The sequence below is a fragment of the Nelumbo lutea genome, chromosome 2, assembly GCF_056320005.1.
Source record: "Nelumbo lutea isolate HS-2025 chromosome 2, American lotus-T2T, whole genome shotgun sequence".
NCBI lineage: Eukaryota > Viridiplantae > Streptophyta > Magnoliopsida > Proteales > Nelumbonaceae > Nelumbo > Nelumbo lutea.
In genome coordinates, this window is record NC_142685.1 from 36,775,840 (window position 1) to 36,801,096 (window position 25,257).

Sequence of the window (25,257 nt, forward strand, 5' to 3'; positions counted from 1 at the left end):
CCTTCCAAATGGAGACGAAGGAACAAACTCATTAAAGTCCATAATCAGCAGTTCAGTTGGTCACCCTCTGTGCCCCTTTATTTTGAGTTCAAACCCATAGAAAGACAGTCTCTCAACATAGTGGCATCCCTATCACCAGTTCAATAACCGGCTAACTAGGGTTTTAATACTAGGTTTTAAATATATACAGACCAACATATATCAGTTTTGGAGGCTACTGGCACATGGGCGGAATGGCCGCCTCCCGCCTGTTCAATTCCACCCTTGGATGATTCTGATAGTTTTTCTGTCATAAGAGCACTCATGGGAAGGAACTAAAGTTAACTTGTTATATTGATCTAACCTAATTCTCGAGGTGTATCTGTCATGTGAGGTCTGATAAACTCGGGGATACCATGGTAAATTTAAGGGTACATGAATTAAGAACTATGAATTTTACTTGAAAGTCAGCAGACGGCTGACACAAGCTATTCTGTAAGCAATCCAAAAGTGGAAAAAGAAGCAAAAGGAAGGGAACCACAGTGGAGTCAGGGCAGAGCTATTTATTTCTGTTCTGCCGTTCTATCATGAAACCATGATTGAAGAGGTGGTGGGTAAACCTTTGAGAGCCTGCGTTTCCACATTAATTCTTCACTGCCTGCCGACACTTTATTTACCAAAGCAAGCAGGCATGGCATTAAGAAACACAAAGGAACAAAAAGGAAGGAAGAAACGGAGAAAGAGAGGAAGAGAAAAATTGGAAAGAAACTCTACCAAGGACAAAGTGACAGTAGGACCCATGAACCATTCTTTTTTCTTTTGGTTCTATTACTTTAATAAACTCAATTAATGCAATATACAGATACTTGTTATACATCTCTCAGTATAATGTTTTGAATTGACCAAATAATTCTCCTCACTTGACCTTTTGGATTCTTCAAATACAAGATGAGCTGAATCTGAAATACCAAACCACACCCAAACAAGAATAGAAAAAAGAGGCTGCTCCTACCTATAACATCAATTTCAAAAAGAAGAAGAAAGAAAGAATGAATGAACGAAAGGGAGAAAGGAAAAGAAGAAGAAGAAGATGAATGTCTTATATATGTGACAAAGGACCCCTGAGGAAGAGAGAGAGATGGAGAGAGTGAAGGCTAAAATAGCCAGTGAGACACTAATAAACAAGGAAAAGTAGCTTATTATTCGAAATGGAGGATCTTCCTTAGCCTCATCCGCCATTTGCAAAGGAAGAGGATCTATAGCTTCCTCCCTGAACTGCCATCATGGATGATTTCCTGCCATAATGCAGATGTGACCGGCTGCAACAGATTGAGGGATCTCTTTCTTTTTCTTCTCTTTATCGGCTATTCTTTTCTTTTTTCCTTCTTCTTTGGCCCTTGTCTTTCATTAGCTCATTTGTTCCCCAATTAGATCAAGACCAACAAGGAGAAATGTAATCCCTTGAAAGAGTAGGAAGTAGAAGTGGATCCCTTGTGCTGATAACAGGCTACGGATGGAAGCCGTAAGCAAGAGGAAAGCTAGAGCAAGCTCTTTTCTATAAATCTTATTTATCTTCTTCCGGGGAAGTGGAGGAGGTGTTTCTTGTTGTTCTTTCAATCTATTCAGCTCAGACAACTCACTTTCTGAAGCTCCTCTGTGGAGCTGTGGGAGGCTAATGGACTTTGATTCCCTCTCTGCTGCAGCCAGTAGATCAGACTCAGATGCCCTACCTGCCTTCTTGGTGACAACCCACTCATATGAGCTTCCCAATTTGAACAATCCAGATATCATGGCATTGAACTTGGTCACAGACATTGTATTCTCAAAGAGGAGGTAAGGAATAATAAAGGGGAATGATTTTGGAGCTGGGAGAATGTTGAGGAATGACATGAAGGCAGGAACGTAGCAGATGACCCAAACGGGTAGCTCAGCCTCAGGTACGAACATAGTTAGGGGAAGAATTATGCAAAACAATGTGAAAGAATAGAATGGGAGGATCAGCTTCCTCAATAGAAAGAAGAGAAATATCAAGTTTGCTTTCTTCAAGGCTGATATCTGCATATAACAACAACAAGAACCCCTCAGAATTCTAACCAACATGTTTTCTATATATGAAATTCTAACAGAAATCTACATGAAAAGATCCATAAGATGTTGAGAACCAAGATACCTTTGAAGTTATGATAGCTGGAAGACACAATCGGAAAAGATGCATTGGACCTGAGTGCCATCTGTGTTGCTGCTTCCTGTAAGCTTCAAAGGACTCGGGAACTTCACAAAGGACCTGAAAATAAAAACAGTTATAAATGAGTAAGATTACCAAAAAGCACTGAAGATATAATTCCAGATTGAATTGAATGACTAAAATTAGCATTACCTTCACATCATTGAGGAAAATAAACTTCCAACCATTGAGATGAGCACGGACAGCTATGTCCATGTCCTCTACAGTCGTCCTTTCAAGCCAACCTCCAGACTCCTCCAGGGCTTTGATTCTCCAAACTCCAGCTGTCCCATTAAAACCAAAGAAGTTTAAGAATACTCCATTGACCTGCTGCTCCACCTCAAAGTGAAAGCACAGATTAATATTTTGAAGGCGGGTCAACAAGTTCTCATCCTTGTTAACAAATGCCCACCGAGCCTGAACCAGCCCAAGTTCAGGATTATCCTACAAAACAAGGTAAAAGAGATACAATGAGTTACAAACTGTGAAAGTGTAATAGAAAACCTGCCAAAATAAGTTATGTGAGTGTTTATCCACCTTAAAATGAGGAACTGTCTGCTTAAGGAAATCTGGGTTTGGTTGAAAATCTGCATCAAATATTGCAACAAACTCGTACCCCTTCACATAATCACAGCTCATTGCTGACTTGAGGTTCCCAGCTTTGTAACCTGTTCTAACCAAGCGATGCCGATAAATAATGTTAATACCACGTTGGCTCCACTTGGAGACTTCCCCTTTGATTAGCCACCGGATGTTCTCATCATCAGAATCGTCAAGAACTTGAATCAGTAAACATTCTTTTGGCCAATCAAGTTGGCAGACAGCAGTGATAGACTGCTCATATACCTGAAGCAGGTCAATGCCAAAAGTTATCAGCACTAGGGAAACTAACTGTTTCAGATGTCCCTATAAGTTTCTGTTAATTTCTACTGTTGTAATTGCTTATTATGTAGATTGGAGACCTCAATTTGGACATTGAATTGAACTTCACTAACAGATTTGAGAATAAATTGAGAAGTGAGAACTAGAACTATTAACCTGAAAGCAAAGGGGGGTTAATTTCTTACCTCTCTCTCATTACACATTGGAATCTGAACAAGAACCATGGGGTAGTCATAGCTGGATCCCTCCATATCCTCTGACTTGAATGGATCCCCTTCAATCCTTGGCTTAATTTTCTTGTATTTGATCCAGAAGCACCCAAGACACAGTACCATCCGGTCTAAAGACTGGATTATGAAGAGAATAACACAGAAGCTTGAGAGGGCTTGAATTGGAGGAGCAATGTACTCTGCTCGGAATTCTAACCAGGAAACGTAAACTATGTGGAGCCAACCCTGGATCTCAGAAGTCTGCGGGATGTGCAAATTGGAGTTCCGGAGATAATGCCAACCATTGAAGTGCGCAATTACCTCAAAAGCCAGAACTGCCAAGGAGAGTGCTAAGAAGCCTCGAATGAATCTGAACAGCATCCTTCCCTTATCCAACTTCTCACTTTCTATGGCAACTCCCTGCCCGAAGATCAACCTTTTCTTAATAGTCCCCAGCAAAGCCCACAGGACATTTGCGAGCCACGCAACACAGCCGGCTGCTCGATGGGCTTTGAGAAGCAAAACCCATGTAAATTGCTTCGCGTTCTTCCCACGGTCCTTGTCAACCGGCCGGAATGCAGCATCTGGACCATCAATCTCCAGAACAGAATAGTTGGGATTCTCCATGGTTACAACAACTGGAGTTCCCTTCCGAGTCTCCTTCACCCACCAAGCAGAAAAATCCAAGGTTGGAGCCATTTCCCCTGTGAAGGATTAGATTCACAGAAGACAAAACTACTTCCACACCCACGGAACAGAACTGTATGACCTTAAGAAATCTTCACAACCCAGATGGACCAGATCTTAAGAACAAGAAACCAACAGAACTCATTCAAGTTGAACTACATAAAACCAGATCCCCACCTCCAAAACTCAGATAACCACTTCAACTCTCCGCATTCCACTCCTAATGCAGCAACTAAAAGCCAAAAAAGAGTTGAAGGCTATTTTCTACGCTGAAGTCTCTACAAGCTACCACTGGGAAACCACCATCATGGGGAAAGGTATCTGCTGTTGTAAAGCTCGAAACCGTGTGGGTTTTATTCAATAGATCCAAACCAAACACTTCCCTCCTTTTAACTTTCCAAATATTACCATGGGTGGATTGGATAGGATAGATTCTATTAAAGAAATGATTATTGCCAAAAAAGAAAAGATACAGAGCATAAACAAAAACCCACGAGCAAGGACAACCAGACCAGGTGAATGATAGATAAAATTGAACCTTTCAACGACAACCCATTTTAGGGTTTGGATGTTGAATAGAATTTAAGTTGCAGAAAGACGAAGATGACGAGCCAAACTAGAAGAGTGACTAAAAAATTGAAACAGTAAAAAATAAGAAATGGGTTTAGAGGAATAGTTACAGAGAATGCAGATCCCAAATGGCCTCGATCTTCATCAAACCTGAGCTCCAAAGGCGAAGCCTCTCTTCCCCATTTCAGCTATTTCCTCTAAATAGAGCTTTGATAGTTTAAACCAGCTCATTCTGAACTGTTAGAACAATATATAACAGTCAAAAAGATGGAAACAACATTAACATGGAAAAACCATTTCTTTTTTCTTTCTTTAATTAATACAAACTAAAATCAATTAATACAAAAGAATATTCCTTCTGATTTCTTCTATTTTTTTTTGGGTGAAATTCTGCTTTCTTCTGGTTGAACAATGTAAAATCTAAAAACAAAACTCTGCTCACCCAAAAAGAAACACAATTTAAAAATAAAGGGGTTTTTTGGTATAATGGGTTACTGGGTTAGTTCCTCCTAACATGCCAAATTAATTTACAGACATAGTCGAGCATGTCAATGAAAAAAATAATATACCCATCAAATAAAAAAATTAAGTTGGAAATTTTCTTATATGAACCCATCAAATGACCAAATTACCTTTCAAATTCTTTAATTAACTTCCATTAACATCTAAGAAGGGCATTACTGTCTGCAGAAAAGCATGGTTAATTAATTGTTATGGGGTTTAGGTCCTACTAATTGTACTATTAAATTAATAATAATAAGCTGATGATAGAAAGTGCTAATGTCTACGTTTCTTTTGTTTTGAAGGGAGACCTATTGATTTTTCTTATTCTCCCCTTCAATAATATAATAACAATAAGAGCATATTCCTCGCCGATTTAAAATGGGTATGAGTTTCTCCTCGCCAATTCCTCGCCATCCCCCACTGTGTCCTTGCGATGGGGATGAACTTAAAGAACTGTTAGTGTGTTGAACGTCTGTACACATGTTACTTGAAGTTGGGAAAGGGGTTCATGAAGGACAGAGTCGAGAATGCACAGGGTAAAGCTGAGGTCTGGATTCACAGGACACGTGGTGGGTCCCCAGACTCAGTTGCCAGTTGTCTCATGTTTGGAGCATTAGAACAAACCTTTGAGTGGGCCCCACCTACATCCTCTAGGTAAAGAATACCAATTAACCATCTAAGTTTGGTGGATTTAATTGGATTGTATAGAAAAGTTCCATGATGCTCTGCAGATGTTTTAAGTTTATTACTTGGTCTTTCAGTCAATAAGCTATTAATGAAATTGGGGGATTCTATTAAAAGACAGAGCAATAAGTTATTCAGTTATTAAGTGGCCCTTTTTTTGTTTGAAAGCAGCTGATGTGATTGGACTGAACAACTTATTAATATGTCTTTAAACAAGTTATTATTAAGGAGGTTGTAAAATGTAAACTCGTTAAAGGCTTAAGCTGAATTTTTCTTCTTTTGGCAGTTGGCTGAAGCTGAATTTGAGTTCGTTATTATAGCCTTGAAGTATTTAGTTATTATTTTATCCATGGAAAGGCAAAAACAATAAATATTCAGTTCAGCCATTTTGACATTTAGCAAATTAGATGGCTCAAATGTTGGAAATGGGATTTCTGCTTGCCATTGGAAATGAGATTTCTATGTACTCATTTAAAGCCACAATTCTAATTAACGAATGAAATCTTTATTTTCTAATTAATGAATGAGATCTTTTTTAAGGCATTATTAATAAAATATAATTATGCTTGGTATAATAAGATGGTTACACTGAAATTCTTGGGAATTGAAAGTTTTGTGAGGTATTCTAGCAATGTTAGGTTTCTTGATATCCTTACATTTAGGTCTGTGACACCCGGCCCCCTCCACATCTCAAACTCTTTATATATGATATTTTGAGTCGTTAGAGAGTGCTACACATTCAACCCTAAGCAAAGCAGTCATACATTGGGAGCATTAGAGGTGATTAATAGGCCTCAATATAGGAGTCAGTTGCTGGAGGCAATAAGACTATAAGAGAGGATGGGTGTGATTTTCATTAGAAAACATCAAATTTTCTGGTTTATCTCAAATGCTTAAAGTTATTTTGATATAATTTAATGACAAAATGGATTGCCATCATCTTCAAAAACAAGGCAAATATTAGGTTTAGGATACATATGTTTCAGTTTTCTTTTGATACGATTCTTCCTGAAATGTATTAGTTAGAACCCTCCAATCCATGGATCATTGATCATTTTGATGTGGCTATAAACCGGGTTTGGTATAAACTGCCACATGGACCAACTGAGAATCGACAGGTGCTCACACATGGTCATGGTGAATTGGTGAGGGCCCAGGCTGATAAGCCAATGCTGAGAAACGAAACATGACACGTCGTGGATGTGGTGGGACACACGGCAAATGTTGGTTGAATCCCGGCGGCCAACTGTCAAGGTCGATCCAATGGCTCTCAACAAAGGCCATATCACCCATGTCTTACAACAGCTTGGACAATGATTTCTCCAGAAGCTAACACGTGTCCCATGAGAAAGGAGTACGTACAGCACTTTTGCTACCTTAACTCCCTAATTAAGCACCCCCAGCACACATGCTCTTTTAATTTTCCAGCTTGTTTAGCACCGCTTGACCTAGCCGTCGGAGTGCTTCTCCCTAAAAGTTAACGTTAGGATGCATTTGGAAAAGATGTAAATTAAATAAGTGTGAATATAAATTTGTAGAGTATAAAATTGTAAAGTTGGGTTAATTTGTATTGATTTATCATTTGTCAATACATAAATATAATATTATTAAGTATAAGCAAAAATAAACTAAAGTATAGTAAACTAGGATTTACACTCTATTTGCATTTTTCCCAAACGCAGCCTTAAGTTCTCTGACTATTTGTATTCGTAGGTCGGCTGATGTAGTTCACCAACTCGATTATTTGTTGTTCGTCCACCTCAGTTTTTTACAAGATTATGTGAATGAAAACTGCAAGTCTTTCACCTTTTTCTCTTTGTGTATATAATTCATATAGATGGGTTGTTTGTTGTAATTCTCTCTGATTTTTCCCATAATTTTCAATACAAATTTTATTAGTAAAAATATAATTTCTAGTTTGCATTAAAAAAACGTTCCATATTTGTTTAAACTTTACTACCTTAGAGGTGGAGACTCTGAGGTGTGAATGGGTTCTAAAAGAAAACGAAGAAAAAAATTAATAAATAAAAAAATTGTAAATGGACTGATTGTAACTACCCAATTCGATTTGTTGAAGTTCTAAAAGCATGACAAAAATGATGATCTACTGATTATTTTGAAAATTGGAATGGTTAATCCCCCCCCCCCCCCCAAAAAAAAAAAAAAAAAAAAACTCTTATAATTAAGAGATTATTCATTTTCCCTTGAACAGTTACTGATATTTTCTTTTTTCAAAATGAAAGAGACTTTTGATTCAACAAGGAGTCCTTTGTCATGAAGCATTGCTTTTTCTCATATACAACTAGAATACAATGTATCCACATTGGCAAGAATCACTTTTCGTAAAGATTATGCCCTTTTCATGTTGTGACTCATTGAAAAGAGCAAGAAAAAGGGTTTTCTCTCCTCTCTCATCTCACATGGAGTAGAGTCCTTGGTTTAAAGCCTGTCAAAGTAGGTAAGAGGTGATATAACAAGTCAGAACACATAAGCTTCCATATTGGGTTCTCATTTATAAGATTTCAACCTTTGAAGATCCTTTCTGGACACTTGTGAGAGAAACCCGTGCCCAACAAAATCAGAAGATCATATATATATATATATATACTAGTAAGTGTGTATATGGTAATTCTAGATGATGATAATGATAGTAATATTGTATCCAATTTTTTATAAATTTTTTATTTTTTGTTTTTGATTATTAATTAGATGTGGATTGAAAATTCAAATCTGATTACATAAACACCTCATCCAAATATGTGATAATTAGATTAAGTTGTGAATTTTCAAATATCATTGATATGCATACTTTCTTGGCTAGATTCTTTTCTTTGTAATATTTAATATTTTTTGTTTATTTATAAGAAAATGTAAGGTTTTAAATAGAGGGAATTGAATGGGGGTGAAAAGTAGTAGTTAAATTTACAATTTCAACCCCATAATTAAATAGCGAATAAATTTAAAAATGAGTATTTTAGTTAAAAGAAAGTTGTACAATCTTATTCATATTTTTAATAGTAGTATAAATATAGAATTATAGATGTGTTTAATTTTTTTATAACTTTTTTTTTTGTAATTTTGTGTGTAAAAATAATTTTAATATGTCACACTAACTTTTTTTAAATATATGATATTATACATGTGCCTAAATGTTTTTTTTTGAAAAATTTATGTATTGTTTTTTTCATTTTTATATTTTTATATTTTTTTAACTTTTATTATTTATTTATGACATTAAAGGTTAACATGTTTGACCTAAAATTTGAACTATTGATCTTTGCCAAATAGTAAAGTAATTTCATTTTTGGTTAGTTCTAAATTATGTATTTCAATTTCATTACCAAATAAAACTAATTCTTGTTTATTACACTTATTTTTTTAATTTGATTAATAAAAATATCATAGATGTGTCTAATTTTTTCTATATTTTTGTATGTTTCTATATTTATTTCTATTTTAAAATTTTTATTACCTAACTATGACTTTGTAAGTTGATGAATTTGATTCGGATGGTTAAATTACTTAGTCACTACTTTGATTAAAAATTGTTTTGTTTTTTTAGTCAATTCTAAAATATATGGGTCTATACTGTTAAAAATATTGATGCAAATCTAATTTAATAAGAGAAAATGAGAGATAATAATTTAAATATAAGACTTAATGATAATGGATTAAATGAGGTGGGAAGTAATAATTAAAATTACATTTTCAACCTTACCATTAAAGATAGACTAAATACACAATTATAGGCATTTTAGTAGCCATCAAAATTGACATTAAAACTGTAATAAAATGGTTTTTATACTCTTTCTCACATGAATGGGCACTTCTTTGTTAGTAGATGGATTTATAGGTATCCGCCTTGTACCAAAAAAGACCCTCATCCCCCCCCCCCCCCTTCCAATCTTGTAAAGGGCTCTTATTTAACTCTTGCTTCAATTTCATTTCCTACACCTAGATAGAATTCCCATTTTACTTTAATACTACTACTACTACTACTACTACTAATACTAATAATAATAATAATAAACACCAATAATTCCTATGAACCAAACACAGCCTACGCTATATGCATGGTTCAAACTTCAAAGTATATATTGATATCTCCTCACAAAATATTCCTCTCATCAACCTCACAACACATCCCGGCCATGTATTGAAAACATCTCATATTGACAACATTCAAGTATGGGAGATGTTCCCAACTCACGGCTGCAATGTGTGTGAGGAGCACATTCCATTTCCTCTTGCAATATGTGATTTAATTTTTTACATATCAAGATTGGTAACACTTTTTTCATCGTTTTGTCAAGGGTTCTTCAATTTGAATTTTCTTTAACAAAGTCCATACATTGCACAGCCCCATCTGGTATTAACATTTAAAACAATTTAAATGAGCTAATTCATGGTATTCAGTATTTAGAGTATGGGTGACTCTGAAAACCAATACCCATCATGCAATATCGCATAATAAGGTATGATGCATTATTTGGAAGACAAGCAACATGAACCATTCAGTTCCAACTTCCGATCAACTCAACTCTTTGCCCTCATTGTCTATAAAGTGCCACTCTTTTCACAGTTGGATTGGCCACTAATAAAATGAACTTCTTCAGTCCCAATCTTTATAGGTTGAATAATTAAGGTTGTATATTTGTACTATTAAAATAATAAAGGATAAAACCCAATTTTAAGTTTTTTGCTTGGGAACTTAAAAGTGTATTTACTTTAGATTATTATATTTTTGAAAGTAACTCTTACCAAATGCTCAAAACATATATACATATATATTTTCCTTTTTGTTTTTCAAAGCCCAAAGCTCAAAAGCAAAAATTTATCCAAACAGAATGTAAATCACGGGAAACCAGTAAACTGGTTATCCAATGAGCTTTCTAATTTTATGTTTGATCCGGGTATTCATGTAATTGCTACATATCAAGAAGTGCTTTGGCTGAGTTTGGAAAGAGTACAAATGCAAATATGTACTGTGCAAATACATACAAAATAATACAATATATAAGGCTTTGCACTCTACATATTTGCATTTATACTCCTTCCAAGCTGAGCCTTTGGAACTGTGGTATTGCATTCCTATTTTAATAATATGTAAGCACCACATAAGTGATTTGACTTCATCATACAAAAAACATATTCATATTTTATTGGGTAAATGCAATTTAAAATGGCTACACCACATTTTGCATTCAACCATGTATAGTGTTATGGTAGACATTGAAAGACATTAGCTAAACACAATAGTTGTTCAGCAAGTTGTGGAACCAATAATAATGCTCCACACCAATCATAAAATACATGAGGCCTATAACAATTTAAGCTCCCACTTATTTGGGCCCATGTATTTTATCACCGGCATGGGCTGTTATCATTGATACCACAGCCTACCACACAACTAACACATTCAGCTAATCTGAATTAGTGTCTATCTGTTTCACCATTCCTCTCCTTTCTTCCTTCTCCCTTTACTGCTTCTTCCTAAGTTCTCTCTCCATTCCCCCTTCCCTATATATATATATGAACTACTTAAAATCTAAAATTAAAATAATGAGAAAATGAAGAGACTCTTGTACCTCTACATTTTTTCAATATAACAACTGACAAGCATAGCCCTGAAACTAAAACGGTTCTAATGTAGGGTTGGAAGCTTGGACCAGGTTGATGGACCATGAAGGAAGAAATCGGGAAGACAAAACAAGTAGAGTCCTTCCCTTCTAACTCCTGTTCATTCTAACATTCTTGAAGGACGAAATACACTTAAAGAGATCTCTCTCTTGGGTGGTGTTTGGTACCATTGTCTTTTTATTTTATTTATTTATTTTTTTTGAAAAACATGCTAATTTAAAGGCACATAGGCATTTTTTTGCAATGGAACTTATTTGGTTGATGTTTTATTACCATTTCTTAGAAAAATTCTGCCAATTTTTTCATCAATTCCTGTGAGTAGAGGTGTTAATTGGACTAGATTTTGTCCAACTTGATCCAATCCAACATGAGTCCACTTACAAATGGGCTGGACCTAATCCAGTCCAAATCCAACAAAAACCAAATCCAATCCAATCCACTAAAATGTAAATAGAAAAGATTGGATCCAATCCAAACTGAATGAAATATAAAAAATTATATAAAAAAACAGAACATATAAAAATTACAAAAATATATTAAAATGAAGAAAACCTGAAAATTACAAAAATATACCCTTGTGGTATTGAAAAAGCACATTTGTAAAAGTTCTTTCAAAAAAGTATTTTTATAAAAGTACTTTCATAGAAGTGCTTTTATAAAAGTACTTTCGTAAAAATGCTTTTATAAAAGTTCTTTCATGAAAGTGCTTTTATAAAAGTACTTCCACAAAAGTGTTCATAAAAATGTTTTTATAAAAGTACTTCCATAAAAGTGCTTTTGTAAAAGTACTTCCATAAAAGTATTTTTGTAAAAGTACTTCCATAAAAGTTCTTTTGTAAAAATGATTTCATAAAAATACTTTCGTGTAAAAGTACGTTTACAAAAGTGATTTCATAAAAGTACTTTGGTAAAAGTGCTTTTATAAAACTGTTTTCATAAAAGTACTTTTGTGAAAATGCTTTTGTAAAAGTGCTTTCATAAAATTACTTTTATAAAAAGTGTTTTTGTAAACAATGTTTTCATAAAATTACTTCCATAAATGTGATTTTATGTCGACTTCAGTTTTGATTGGTTTCAAATTGGACAAGGGTTTGGCCTCTTGATCGGATTATCGAAATTCAGATCCATTAAGAATATGGGCCAATTTATATTGGATTGGCCCAATCCAATAATTATAATGGACCATCCAAATCCAATTTGATAAGGTTTGGATTCGATTGGATCCAATCCAAAATTGAGGTCGATTGACACCCCTACCCTATGAGGATCGTTTTTCCAAAAAAACATCATTTTTGGCATTTCTTGTGGGGAAACATGGTTTTGTCCTATGTAATGCCTATGTGTCTTAAAATAGGAATAAACAAATAAAATATTGTTGTTAAGATTAGGGCTATTTACAAATAAATCCAAACTGACCAACCCGAGTTGGCCGGTTTTTCTTCACTACCAATCGGTTTCGGGTTGCAAAAATGAACAAACCGATAATTCGGTTCGGTTTCGGTTTTCATATGTGAAAGTCGAAATTGAACCAAACCGAGTTATGTGAAAAAATATATATTCTGAAAAAATATCTATTAAATATAGATATTTTAGTTTTAAATAATAAATATATATCTGAAAAAAATATATATTCTAAAATATATCAGATATATATTTTCAAAAACTAGAAAACATATATTTTGATATATTTGTATATATGTTTTGGTTTTAAATATATATTTCCAGAAAATATATTCTAAAATATTATATATAGTATTAGCACTTTGACTTCATGTGCATCGTGCAAGCTTGGAGTTGGTTGAAACCCAAACAAACTCAAACCGACAACGTCAGTTTTACTTAATAGAGGGTCGGTTTCAGTTTGGTCTATAGGTAACCCGACCAAGTCAGGTCGATTGAAAAAACACCACTAAACCGACCCAACTTGACCCGTGAACAACCCTAGTTAAAATTTTGTGTAAAATTAACTGGTCTCTCAAAATCCAAGAAAAAAATGTTGCCTACGCAATGGTATTAATACCAAATACCTCAGTGTTTTACAAATTACAACCCTTAGTTTAAAGAGAATAGGCAACAGAGAAAATAATAAATTGATCAGGGGTCCGGTTCCAGGTCGAATGGTCCGACTGTTCGAATCAAACAACTGGCCCGTTCTGACAAAATAATAATAATAAAATAAAAAATGGTCAAAACTGTTGAATGATTCGAATGGTTTAACCTCCTGAGTCAATAGTTTGCTGACTAAATCAACGTTTTTTTGGCAAATATCCATTTTTGGAGAAAAACAAAAACCAATTACCTGACCGGTTCCCAATTTTTCTGGTCTGATCCGGTCCGGCCCGATTTTGAAAACCATGTGTACAACAAAGTCATTGATATCTACACTATCATGTAACTGATTGAAACTTGATAAGTCTTTAGTCTTGCACCTAATAGGCTTGCTACTAGGCTATGGATCTTGGTTTGAGGTGTTGGATTTCTCTTTGATAATCATAACATCAACTTAGTCATAACATTTCGGTAATTAAAGTTAAAATATTTTTACTCTAATATTCTAAGAGAAATATTACATACATCTTACAATTGAAAAAAATCTAAGAGAAATAGATACATCTCACCCCTTTGAAAAAAATTAGCACAAAATTAACAAAGCCCTTAACTACATTTGTTCTAAGAGAAACAACCATTAAAAAAGAAATTATAAAAATAATTTTAAATATCTTATCAATGCAAAAATTAAAAATAATAATATATTAAAAAATATAAAAAAATAGATAAAATATTAAATAAATATAATGAAATGCAGGTATAATCATATGAAAATGACCTGTAAACAAATAAGAACTTAAAAGAATAATATTATTCTCAAAAGTTTTAATTAGGGAAAGAAATAAAGGTAATCAACAAAATAAAAATTGTAATTTGTAGAGGTAGATTATTTCGTCTGAATGAAAATAGAGCCAATAATAGAATAAAAAGAATCTAAGTATGCATATGAAAATTTCACTTTCAATATAAATTTATAACAAGCATCTTTCATATTTTGCTTAATAAAACAAAAATTAACTTTTTGAAATTTGTAAATGGATTTGTAACAAATAGCTTAGATAATATCAAAATTAATGTCTATATGCCTTGAAACACTAAAAATCAAATGTAAAAAACCACAAGGGTTTAAAAAATGAAAAAAAAAGTTGGGATTAAAAAAGTGTAGATCCAAGATAACTGAGTATAATTTTCTAGTTTTGAATGCTTGTTAGTAAACAAAGTTGGGATTTAAAATTGTAAATCTATGATAATAGAACACAACATTCTAATTCTTACTAGCAAATAAAGTTGGGATTAGAAAATATAAAAATAAAAGGGGAGAGAGAGAAGATCCAAATGGATAGTCTTTTCTCCTAGTTTATTTTATATATATTTTCAAGCACATAGGGAACTAAAGGTTAAAAAAAAGGAAAGAAAACATTGTTCTTAACAAAACAATGGTTAGGACGATGCCTTGAGGCTCACAACCTTTCCTTTTTATCCATGGCGACCAACTCCACCACTGTGTCCTCATCCAACTCATCTCAGGCTTCAAATTTGAGACAATCCACAGTATCATCCTTGATCCAGTCCATGGTTTCACCAAGCTATAGCTGCACTCAGAGGACTTCAAGTTTTTAGTTTCATCTGCTAATCAACCCAATGATAGTCAAGAACTTAATCCTCTATATACTGCTTGGGTCGAACATGACTAAGTGATTTTGAGTTGGCTTATGTTATCTCTCACTGAACCTGTCCTAGCATAGGTTGTTAAATGCTCTACTTCCTCTAATCTTTGGGCTCATTTGCTTTTTGATAAGTTATTTATCCGGATAAATGCAGTTACATGGGTTAGTTTTTTTTTGGAAATGCTTAACTAGGCAAGTGTATTTACCCATGTTCTTTTATTTTCCAAGTAAAAAAGAAAATGACCATTTTAGCTATAAAAATCCATTATTAAATGGAGCATTTTTATCCCATTTAAGTGTTGGAATCTTTTTCCTTAGGTGGGAAAGTTATTTACCCATGTAGGAGATGGGTAGCACTTACCCGGGTAAGTGATACCCAGGAAAATAAACTTTCCCTAATCCCCACATTAATCAGAAAAAAGAACATGATATTCTTCATTAATGGGAACCAAAATCCCATTGACCGACTTTCCCCCTCCCAATCCAAAAAAAAGAATGCCCCCATGGAGTACCCTCAATCTCATATTCATGATTTAAAACTAGAACTTGCTCATGTTACCGAGAGTAACTCTCATATGTCTACTTATACTAAAAAAATTAAGAGTCTTGTTGACTCCTTGGTAGCTACCGATTATTCTGTTCCTGAAGTGGATTTTATTTATTACCTCTTACGAGGTTTGGGACCTGAGTATGATGCTTTTGTTGTCTGTTACAGTAAGATTGGATGATCTTTCTTCAACTAACACTCAAAGCCTACTTCTATCGTATGAGAAACAACTAGAGAAGCATTTTCTATTATCTTCTACTCAACTATCTGCAAAATTGGGAATTAATTGCTAAATTGAGATGTTTTCACACAAAACATAGAGCCTTATGACAATATCAATTGGGCCAAGTAACATCAAAGTCTAACCCAAATTATTTTTGGGTTTACATGTTTTTAGATAAATTTGTGTTAATTTTTGGTCCAACTATGATATGAAAAAGATATGATATCCAAAAAACAACTAACCAATAAACTGTAATCATAAATGTGGTAGTGAATAAGGTGTTATTAATCAAAATTCATGTGTGGATTTTGATTGGTTAAAACTCTTTCCATTTCATATATATATATATATATATATATGACAATATCAATTGGGCCAAGTAACACCAAAGTCTAACCCAAATTATTTTTGGGTATACATGTTTTTAGATAAATTTGTGTTAATTTTTGGTCCAATTATGATATGAAAAAGATATGATATCCAAAAAACAACTAACCAATATACTGTAATCATAAATGTGGTAGTGAATAAGGTGTTATTTATCAAAATTCATGTGTGGATTTTGATTGGTTAAAACTCTTTCCATTATATATATATATATATATATATATATATCTCTTTTTCGCATCATAGATTTTCCCTATTGTTCAACAGTTTCAAAAAAAAAAACAGTTTAACAGTTAATACTTCCAACTTAAAAATATGAGGAAAAATTAATGGCTTCAAATAGTCTTTTAAAGCTATTTTACATTAAAAATGGGGAAAACTCCTGATTAATACCTTGTACTTTGGGCCTAGTGTCACTTTGGTCATTGAACTATAAAATGTGACAATTCAGTACTTGAACTTTCAAAACGTGTCAATTCAGTACCTACCGTTAAGTGGCATTTGAAAAAGATACAAATGCCCTTCAAGTGTCATTTAATTTTCCTTATCAACCATCCAAACATTGACAAAAAATTAACATTCCAAAATCCTTGTTTCTTCTATTCAAGAAAGTTGGGGGCACGTCTCAATGGGCAATTTGGACCTCAACTTTCTTAAATAAAAGAGGCAAGGATTTAGGACTGTTAATTTTTTATCAATGTTTGGATGGTTGATAAAGAAAATTAGATAACACTCAAAGGGCATTTGTGTCTTTTTTCAAAGGCATTTAATGGCTAATTAACGGTAGGTACTGGATTGACACATTTTGAAAGTTAAAATACTAAATTATCTAAAGTTTGAGAACCAAAGTGACACTAGACCCAAAGTACAATGTACTAATAAGAAATGTATACTTGTACTGGATTAACACATTAGTACAAATGGGTGAAAGTACAATTGAGAATATTACAAATTTTAGTTTACTTTTTCTTTAGGTTGTATACTTGTACTTTGCTTTATTTTATTTTACTTCATTTGCAATGTAAATAGACAAAGTAAGACAATGGCTGAAAAAAATTAGAATTTGCATTCAAATCATTAAGGTTGCATTTGAAAATGATGCAAGTGGAGCGTAAATCTTGGTTCAGGGTAAATTTGCATTCTGGTTCACTTTTGCCTGTGTTTGGCAACATTACATTTTTGCATTGAGAAATGACAGACCAATGCATATTTACATTGATAATAAGATGCAAAAGTATATCAATAAAAAAGTTGCATTCAAGTGGGTTTTTGATAAAAAAAAAGCATATGCTTTATTAGAATATGTGTTTGCCACCATTACAACTAAAGGTCTGTTTGGTAAGAAGATAAATTTGTCAATGCAAAACTAACCCAAATTTACAATTTATATGAACCACTTTATACTCTACATATTTGCATCGTTTCCAAACACAGCCTAATAATCTCATTCTTTAACATTGATGCAAATGACATTGCAATGCAAACAAACCAGTCCTAAACATCACATAACAACACATCAATTCATGAAAGAGTGAATTCTACCAAATTTACATTGAACCAAATCGAAATTGGTGATTTGGTCTGGTCAGGCCTTAAAAACGGTTTGGTTTGTTTTGAAAATTCTTCAGACTTTAACTTTCTAGTTTGGTCTGATTTTCTAAATTTTAGAATCCAAACCAAACCATAAACTGTTTTAAACCGAATTATTGATAATATGTTTATTAATACATATAATATACAATATATACAATTAAACATATGTATTTCTATATTCATTTAACATTTCATACCCCACTATTGTCTGTTTCAAATTTTAACCTGTAATGTCCAAAGAGCTGACATTTCAATTTAATGTTTCACTTGTATAGTTATACTTGCTATCTATGTATATGTATGTTAATTTGGCTTTTTAATTGGATTATCCAATATAATAGCTTAAACCATATTACAAACTCGACCAAATCGTTATATAATAAATAAAATGGTCTAACTGGTTTGATTTGATATAAGAAACTTTCAAACCGTAATTTACTGATTTTTCAGACCATGAATAGCCTTAATTTCTAAAACCGTGCAACAAAAAATGGTTTTCTTCCTATTCCCGATTTAGTCATCCGCCTTGCCGGATCCGGTCCGAGTCTGGCCACATTAACAACCTTTTACGAAAGAATCCACTTTGGATGAGAACCATACGATGCGAAGCTTCTATCTTAATATTTGGACGGTCGTTATCTATTTGGAATGACACATATTGTGTGTACGTACTGCCAGTGGTACACTGGAGCAACCAAAGAAGATCCTGAAGGTTACGCTAATCGCCAAATGATGGACGAGTAATCGGCTACTAGGTCACCGACAGACCAACCCCAACCGACAGTTTGACCAGGGATGACCAGCAATCCCATCATCCCATCGCCATGCGCATGCTGACGTGGCAAATTAGATCCAAATGCATCGTACACAACCAGGCGGTTTTGTAGCGGAGCAAGCGGTTTTCAAATGAAGAAAAACCGCCGAAGCAGATGAAGACAGTGAGACAGAAAACACCGTGGACCATTGCCACGTGCTGCAAACATCAACCGTTTATCCCCCGGAGTGCAATTGATGAGATCTGTTTGCACTAGAAAATTATAATTCCTTGGCATCCCGTTTGGGCATATCCAAAGATTCCGCTACATTCCGCTATACTTGGCTTAGTATTGATTCGGGCGCACCCCTATTGCTTTTGATAAAACAGGAACGGATTGGGAGAGGTTGACACCAAGTCGGGCGTGTTGGATCAGGTTTATAGTCAATCCAGGCTCAATTTAATATTTGGGCTTAAAACCTAAGTTTGGATTGAGCCCGAATTCAAGTTCGATCTTTTTAATTCGAGCCAGTCCACAGTGTAATTTGATGCATTTGAATTGGATTTGAGATTAGGCCGGGTTATATATGTAAATATGTAAATATGTATATGAATGTATATAATCAGACCAAGATTGGACTATCTAAAGGTTAGGCTCTGGAGAATAAAAAATTCTAAATTCTTGGGTCCAATTCCAACCCAAAGATCGAAAATCTAAACCTAATCCGTACAAAATTTTGGATTGGATCAGTTTGAGTCTACCCAAGCTGCACCCTTATTAATATACCCTCAAGTATTGTAGGAGCAAATAGGCGTGGAAACAAATCAAGCTTTTTACAAGCTATTTGAACTCGGTTCATGAAAAGTTCAGTTTAAACCAAGCTTCAAGTGAAGCTCAAACTAATTATATAGGCTCATTTGCTAATTGAGCCAAATTCAAGTTCAATGAAATTCAGCTCTTAAGGCTTGTGAGCCTAATACAGACATACATACACACACACACACGCACACACACACATATATATATATATATATTAACAAGCTGAGTCGAACCCCAACATCTAAACTTTTGAGCCAAATCAAATTTGAGCTCAAATCTCTAACTCGAATCAAATTCGAGCTTAACATTTTTTAGTGAACCAAACTCAAATAATTAAATATTTTAGTTCGACTTAGCTCGAATCCACCTTAGAAACAAATAAAACTACTAAACCAAAGCAGATACTTAATATTTACATAGCAACCACAGAAGGTTTCTTGTGCCAACCAGTCCCTAACCTGATTTATCTGCCGATAGAATACCACTATCTAATAACATATTCACTCGTAGGCATTCATGAATGACATTCTTCAACCTTCAAAGTCGATCAACTGTCCTCCACAAAGAGTCGATGACAAACTAGGGCTATCAAAGAGGAAAACCTCTTGTTAATTTTGTTTCTGGAAGGATAAAAGTGTCCTAGTCTTCTATCTTTATGGATAATCAACGAACTTCGAACATTTCATACCCAATTTGACAATTATATATATGAATGCATATATAAAACCGAGGAAAAAAAGATTGCATATATTTATAATATTTTATATTTATATGATACCCAATTTGATAAAAAGTGCCCTTATCTACTTTTTTTTTTTTTGGTTTCTTTTTTCATTTTAATAATAATAGAAATCAAAATCCAATCTGAAATACCATATTGAGATCAAGAAATCCAATAATCGGTTCGAAACTCATGTGATTAAATCCGATCCGATCTGAATCCAACCGATTACATCCTACTTCGTCCATTCACCTTATCAATACGACTTAGTTTATCAATATTGGGGTGTGCCCGGATCAATAGATTTAGATTACCTGAAATTTGGCTTGTATGATAGCTACTGTTGCTGCCGAATGAATGTTAATCATGTTGCTTAACCGTAAAATGAGGGGAAGAAAGTAAAGGTCAACCCATTTCATTTATTTCTCCCATGTATTAAAATACTAGAAAAATAAAAAAGAAAATTTAGTTTTTTTTTTTAATATTACCATCACTACTCCTATCTCTTAGCACAAGTCAATAATTATTTGCACGTGGGCAGTCTCATTCCCAATCGTTTTTGGGACAATAATAATCTTACGTAGTGTTTGGTATCGTTAGTATTTCAACTTGCACTATTTTGAGTTGAAATGCCATTTATGCTTAAAAATTAAAATATAAACACCATTCTTTGTATTTAAATCTTGTTCGAGGAGAAATATGTGCTTCTCATTTATTTCTCGCATGTACTAAAATACTAGAAAAATAATAACAAAAAAATAAAAATTTAGATCTTTTTTTTTTTTAATTATTATTACTACCACTACTATTATCTCTTAGGCACAAGTCAATAATTATTTGCATGTGGGCAGTTTCAATCCCAATATGTTTTGAGATAATAGATACTCTTAACAGGGGCGGAGTTATAATTTTTTCTTGAGGAGGCCAAAAGCTAAGAAACATGGGTAAGGGGGTTAACATATAAGTGGAATTTAAATGGGTTTTGTGGGAATTTTGAAGGCATAGGGGGGCCATGGCTCCCCTCCGCCACCCTGGCTCTGCCCCTGACTCTTAGGTTTTGTTTGGTACCATTGATGTTTCAACCTGCATTGTTTTGTGTTTAAATGTTGTTTTACTTGAAACACAAACATCATTATTTATAATTGAACCTTGTTTGGGGAGAGATGTGCCTTTCATTCATTTCAGCATTATCAGCTTTGCATCGATCAGAGTATTGAGACTTTATCTCCCAAAACAAGAGACATCAACCAAAGCAAGAAATATTTTAAATAGAAATGTTTTATGACTGTTTCAACTCAGAACTGTTCCACTCAAACAGAGAATTGGTGATCATAATTTCTAGGTGGTGCTAAAGTGGGAGTGTTTCAAGTAGAAACAACCATGGTATCAAATATCCCCTTGATTGTATGTCCACTTGGACAATCTAATTGTCTATTAGGGTTATAGATTGTGTTGCCAGATGTGAAGAAATTAACAAATGCTTAATCAAATCCAAGCCAAGTTACGTCTTTCTCTCAAATGCATGACTAATGATAAAGAAAATCTATTTTATTAACATGATATGGTATCTCATCTAACATGGGTCCCAATCTAGTAAGCACAATAATATTATAAGTACTTTCAGTGAGCACTTAATAAATATTCTTACAACTATATCAAAAGTTGTTTTTCATTTTTTTCAAAAGTAGATTGAGGGTATTTTAAAGGACATATGTCCTTTTAACATGTCATGGAGATAGAAGCAGAAAATCAAACACCCATATTGTATTGGGCTCCATAAGTTGCCACATTAAGTCCATCTATATCATGCTAAAAAAAAATCAACATGATATAGATGAACTTTTAACCACCTAATCTGTGCATTAATTTTTAAATTAACCCTCTGATCTGAGATTGAAGATTGATAATATAATTTCTTGAAAAGTGCTTAACATATTGAGTTGGTTAGTTCTATCTCAAACAGACTACCTTGCACATAGTGGATATTTTGCATCGTGTGGGGCCCACTGCTTATCACTACATTGGGTGCCACGTACTGGACAAAAATAAATCCATGAACCTATATTCAATAAAGAGTTGACCAATTAATCCATTTGCTTAGAATCGTTATCTGGGCTATAAATAGATGCACATCTCTCTCTCTCTCCCCCCCTATAAAATTCATAAATAAAAATTTTAATATTTTATATGAATTTAAAAAATAAAAATTTTAATTTTTACATTTTTCATTTTAAAGACTAGTATAAGGTAAGGGCACCAAAATATGATATTGTGATTTGATCTTTATAATCTGCATCAAAATCAAGGAAAGTATTGTAAATAATAGATAATAAATAATGGTATATAAATATAAATCCCAATCAAATCCAAATTTTACAGCCTTAATTATTATAATTTCTTGCTGATTTGTGTATAAAACACGGCTGCCCTTTTATTTTAGAGAAATGGTGATTATAGTTTTAAATATTTTTGAGAGATTTTTTAAATGGTTTTATCCCACCACCGACACCACAAGGGTCACGTTATGCATGAGACTGCCATGGCAAGTGGACTGGATCTGTGATGTAGATAGAACGTTCCCATCAAGCCCTCATTTATTGCCACGTGGATTTCAATTCAACAAAAATAAAAAAATAGAAAAAACAAAAACAAAAAGGGTCCATGTTTGCTGCAGTTGGGGGACAACCAATTCTTATAGCTCTGAAGCTTGTGATCATAAGATAATTACTTTGTCTCTAAGATTTAATTAATGAGAAAGGGTGTTCTTCTTTTGAATAAAAAGGTCAGTATATTATATTGTTTTTAAATATAATCTATCATGGGCTTTTGCAACATGTATATTCTAGGAAAGAGACACATGAAATTCACCGTTGGATAAGATCAACTCTTTGACCAATGTTGTAGAGATTGCAAGGCTGACAATTGGATCTTTCTTCTTAATTAATTGTTTAAGGGTCTCAATTCAGTATCATCCCTTACGTGTTCTTCTTAGAAACACAATAAGAAAATTGAACCTCTATATAGTTATTGAAGTTATAAATTTCAATGCATGATAGTATAGAAACAAACAAACCAAAAGAAAATGTTGGAGAGAGAGACCATTTCAACGCATGATAGCGTGGAAATACATGCATTACAAAACAAGAAGAAAATGTTAGAGAGGGATCTTTGATATCAAAATAACAAACCTGAACGGTGTGTTTGGTTTCAAAGAAAAAGATTAGGAAATGGAAGGGAAAATCTAGGGAAACCTCTACAATGTTTATAAAGCGGCGATACGGTAATAATCGTCAATCCAAACCTTTGGTGAACACGTGATGCTCTAAGAGGTAACATCGTCACTTCACAAGCCTTAGGGGCATCCTTGGTATTTTGCATAGGGCCTTAATGGCGGGTAACCCTTGGGGTGTTACGACCTCATCCGAGCCCCCATGTTAGAGTAACACTTGGCCATATGATAACCATCTTAATGGCCTTGGCCTTCATTACACCCCGGCGCGTGCGGAGCTGTTAGGAAGAATCCATAACACCGATCAATGTTTAAAAAATGACTTGAAACTGGAAGTATTTTAACCGTCAGTTTTTGGGTAGATGATTCTATCATTCGGTCTGAATGAATGATTCGTTTTGATAAAATTAATTAAAATTAAAAAACAACCAAAAATTGAATTGATTGATGGTTCAATCACCCAAGTTAGTACAAACTTTGCATGTCAAAAGTTGATGCAAAATTTGCACCATCTTTTTTATACCTCAATTTTCTCTGGTATAAAGAGGAGACTACATCATCTCACTTCCTACCACACTCCCAAACAAATATAACTCTCATCTTATATCCATTATCTTAGTATAAGGTGGGAACCACTTCATTTTACTTCCTACTTATTTCTTGTAAACTAATAAGTCAAATTAGAGCTAAAAACAAAGCAGAATTTGTACTAAACCTATTTGCATTCCCATACATTTACAGAAGTGCAAATGAAATTTGCATTACAAACAAACTGAGCCTGGAAGATTAAACCATTTTGAACCATGACAAAGAAGTAAAACAAATATAGAGATCTTGTGTTTACAATAATTGAGTTGAGGAGTGACATTGATTGTCTATTCCAAATCTCATAGATGCCTAATCATCCCACCCACAAGTCAAAATGATGATAATTTCATGAAACTAAATTTTAGGGCTTTATTGGCCTATTGACCTCCAAGCATGTATTGTGCAAAAAGCTTACATGCGAGACACCCCATGTGAGCTAAGATCAGGACATAACAAATTACAAACACATTGGATTTGAAAGGTAGCTCATGAATGGAGGATATCTGATTTATTTACCTACATGAAGAGCAGATACAGACATTTTGTTCCCATTTTCCTACTCATAAAGTGAAGATGAAGAAATGGACAATATTCACATCTAGAATAAAAGTGTAATCTCATTCTCATCTTTTTTGGTCCATCCAGTCTTTAATTACAGATCCTAAAGCTAGTTCAATCTTATTTGTTTGTCAATTGGTTACAATCTAGTTGGTTGAAAGAATGCCTGCTCATCTCTTTCAGAGGGTGTGAATTGTTAAGGGTTATGATTTTCTAGTTCCATTACTAAGTTACACCAATGTAAGCTTATCTTACACCATCTATACTAGGTCTCCACAAAGGAATTGAAGAGTATTGCTTCAAATTGGTAACCTACATTTAAACTTTTGCCACACTCTCTCGATCATGGATCTTGATTTGTCTTTTTGTGCTGCATTAAATAGAAAGGAATGACGAAACAGAATTCATGTGGCCAATCCCATAGCATATATCTAGGATGAGACTTAGATGATGATCACTAATTTAAATCCATATTAAATGGGTCCAAACCCTTTCTTTATCCATCTGATTGTCCATTTTATTAGTAATATATAATTCTTCTCATAAATTTTAACTTAATTTGTATTGATATTCAACATTCGAATTTGATTATAAACAAATCAAAATTGGATCCAGTTAAATCTGAATCAATCCAATGCATTTGGAGTGATATCTTTTTGATCAATTCAATTTGAATAAATAATCAATTCAACACCCCCAAGCCAATAATGTTGGTGAGTTTAGGTTGCATATGCCATGGTTC

General features: G+C 33.7%; 1 protein-coding gene across 2 annotated transcripts; it reads right to left on the bottom strand.

Moving 5' to 3' along the window:
- Window positions 1-764: 764 nt before the first annotated feature.
- Window positions 765-5,369, bottom strand: LOC148869899 (putative xyloglucan glycosyltransferase 5). Of its 2 annotated transcripts, XM_088972070.1 has the most exons (6): window positions 5,184-5,369; window positions 3,271-4,788; window positions 2,741-3,049; window positions 2,357-2,647; window positions 2,150-2,263; window positions 765-2,034 (listed from the first exon to the last, which is right to left on the bottom strand). In XM_088972070.1, the coding sequence occupies exons 2-6, from the start codon at window positions 3,991-3,993 to the stop codon at window positions 1,387-1,389; spliced, it is 2,085 nt and encodes a 694-aa protein (XP_088828196.1). In that variant the 5' UTR covers window positions 3,994-4,788; window positions 5,184-5,369; the 3' UTR covers window positions 765-1,386. The 2 variants fall into 2 exon arrangements, with proteins under 2 accessions (XP_088828196.1, XP_088828195.1); XM_088972069.1 differs by lacking the exon at window positions 5,184-5,369 and having other exon boundaries at window positions 3,271-5,096.
- Window positions 5,370-25,257: the final 19,888 nt, after the last annotated feature.

Coding starts and splice junctions, on each gene's coding strand:
- LOC148869899 (XM_088972070.1), bottom strand. CDS start 3,993: ATGGCTCCAACCTTGGATTTTTCTGCTTGGTGGGTGAAGGAGACTCGG. Junction 3,050..3,270: donor CAATGTGTAATGAGAGAGAG/GTAAGAAATTAA, acceptor GACCTGCTTCAG/GTATATGAGCAGTCTATCAC. Junction 2,035..2,149: donor CAGCTATCATAACTTCAAAG/GTATCTTGGTTC, acceptor TGTTATATGCAG/ATATCAGCCTTGAAGAAAGC.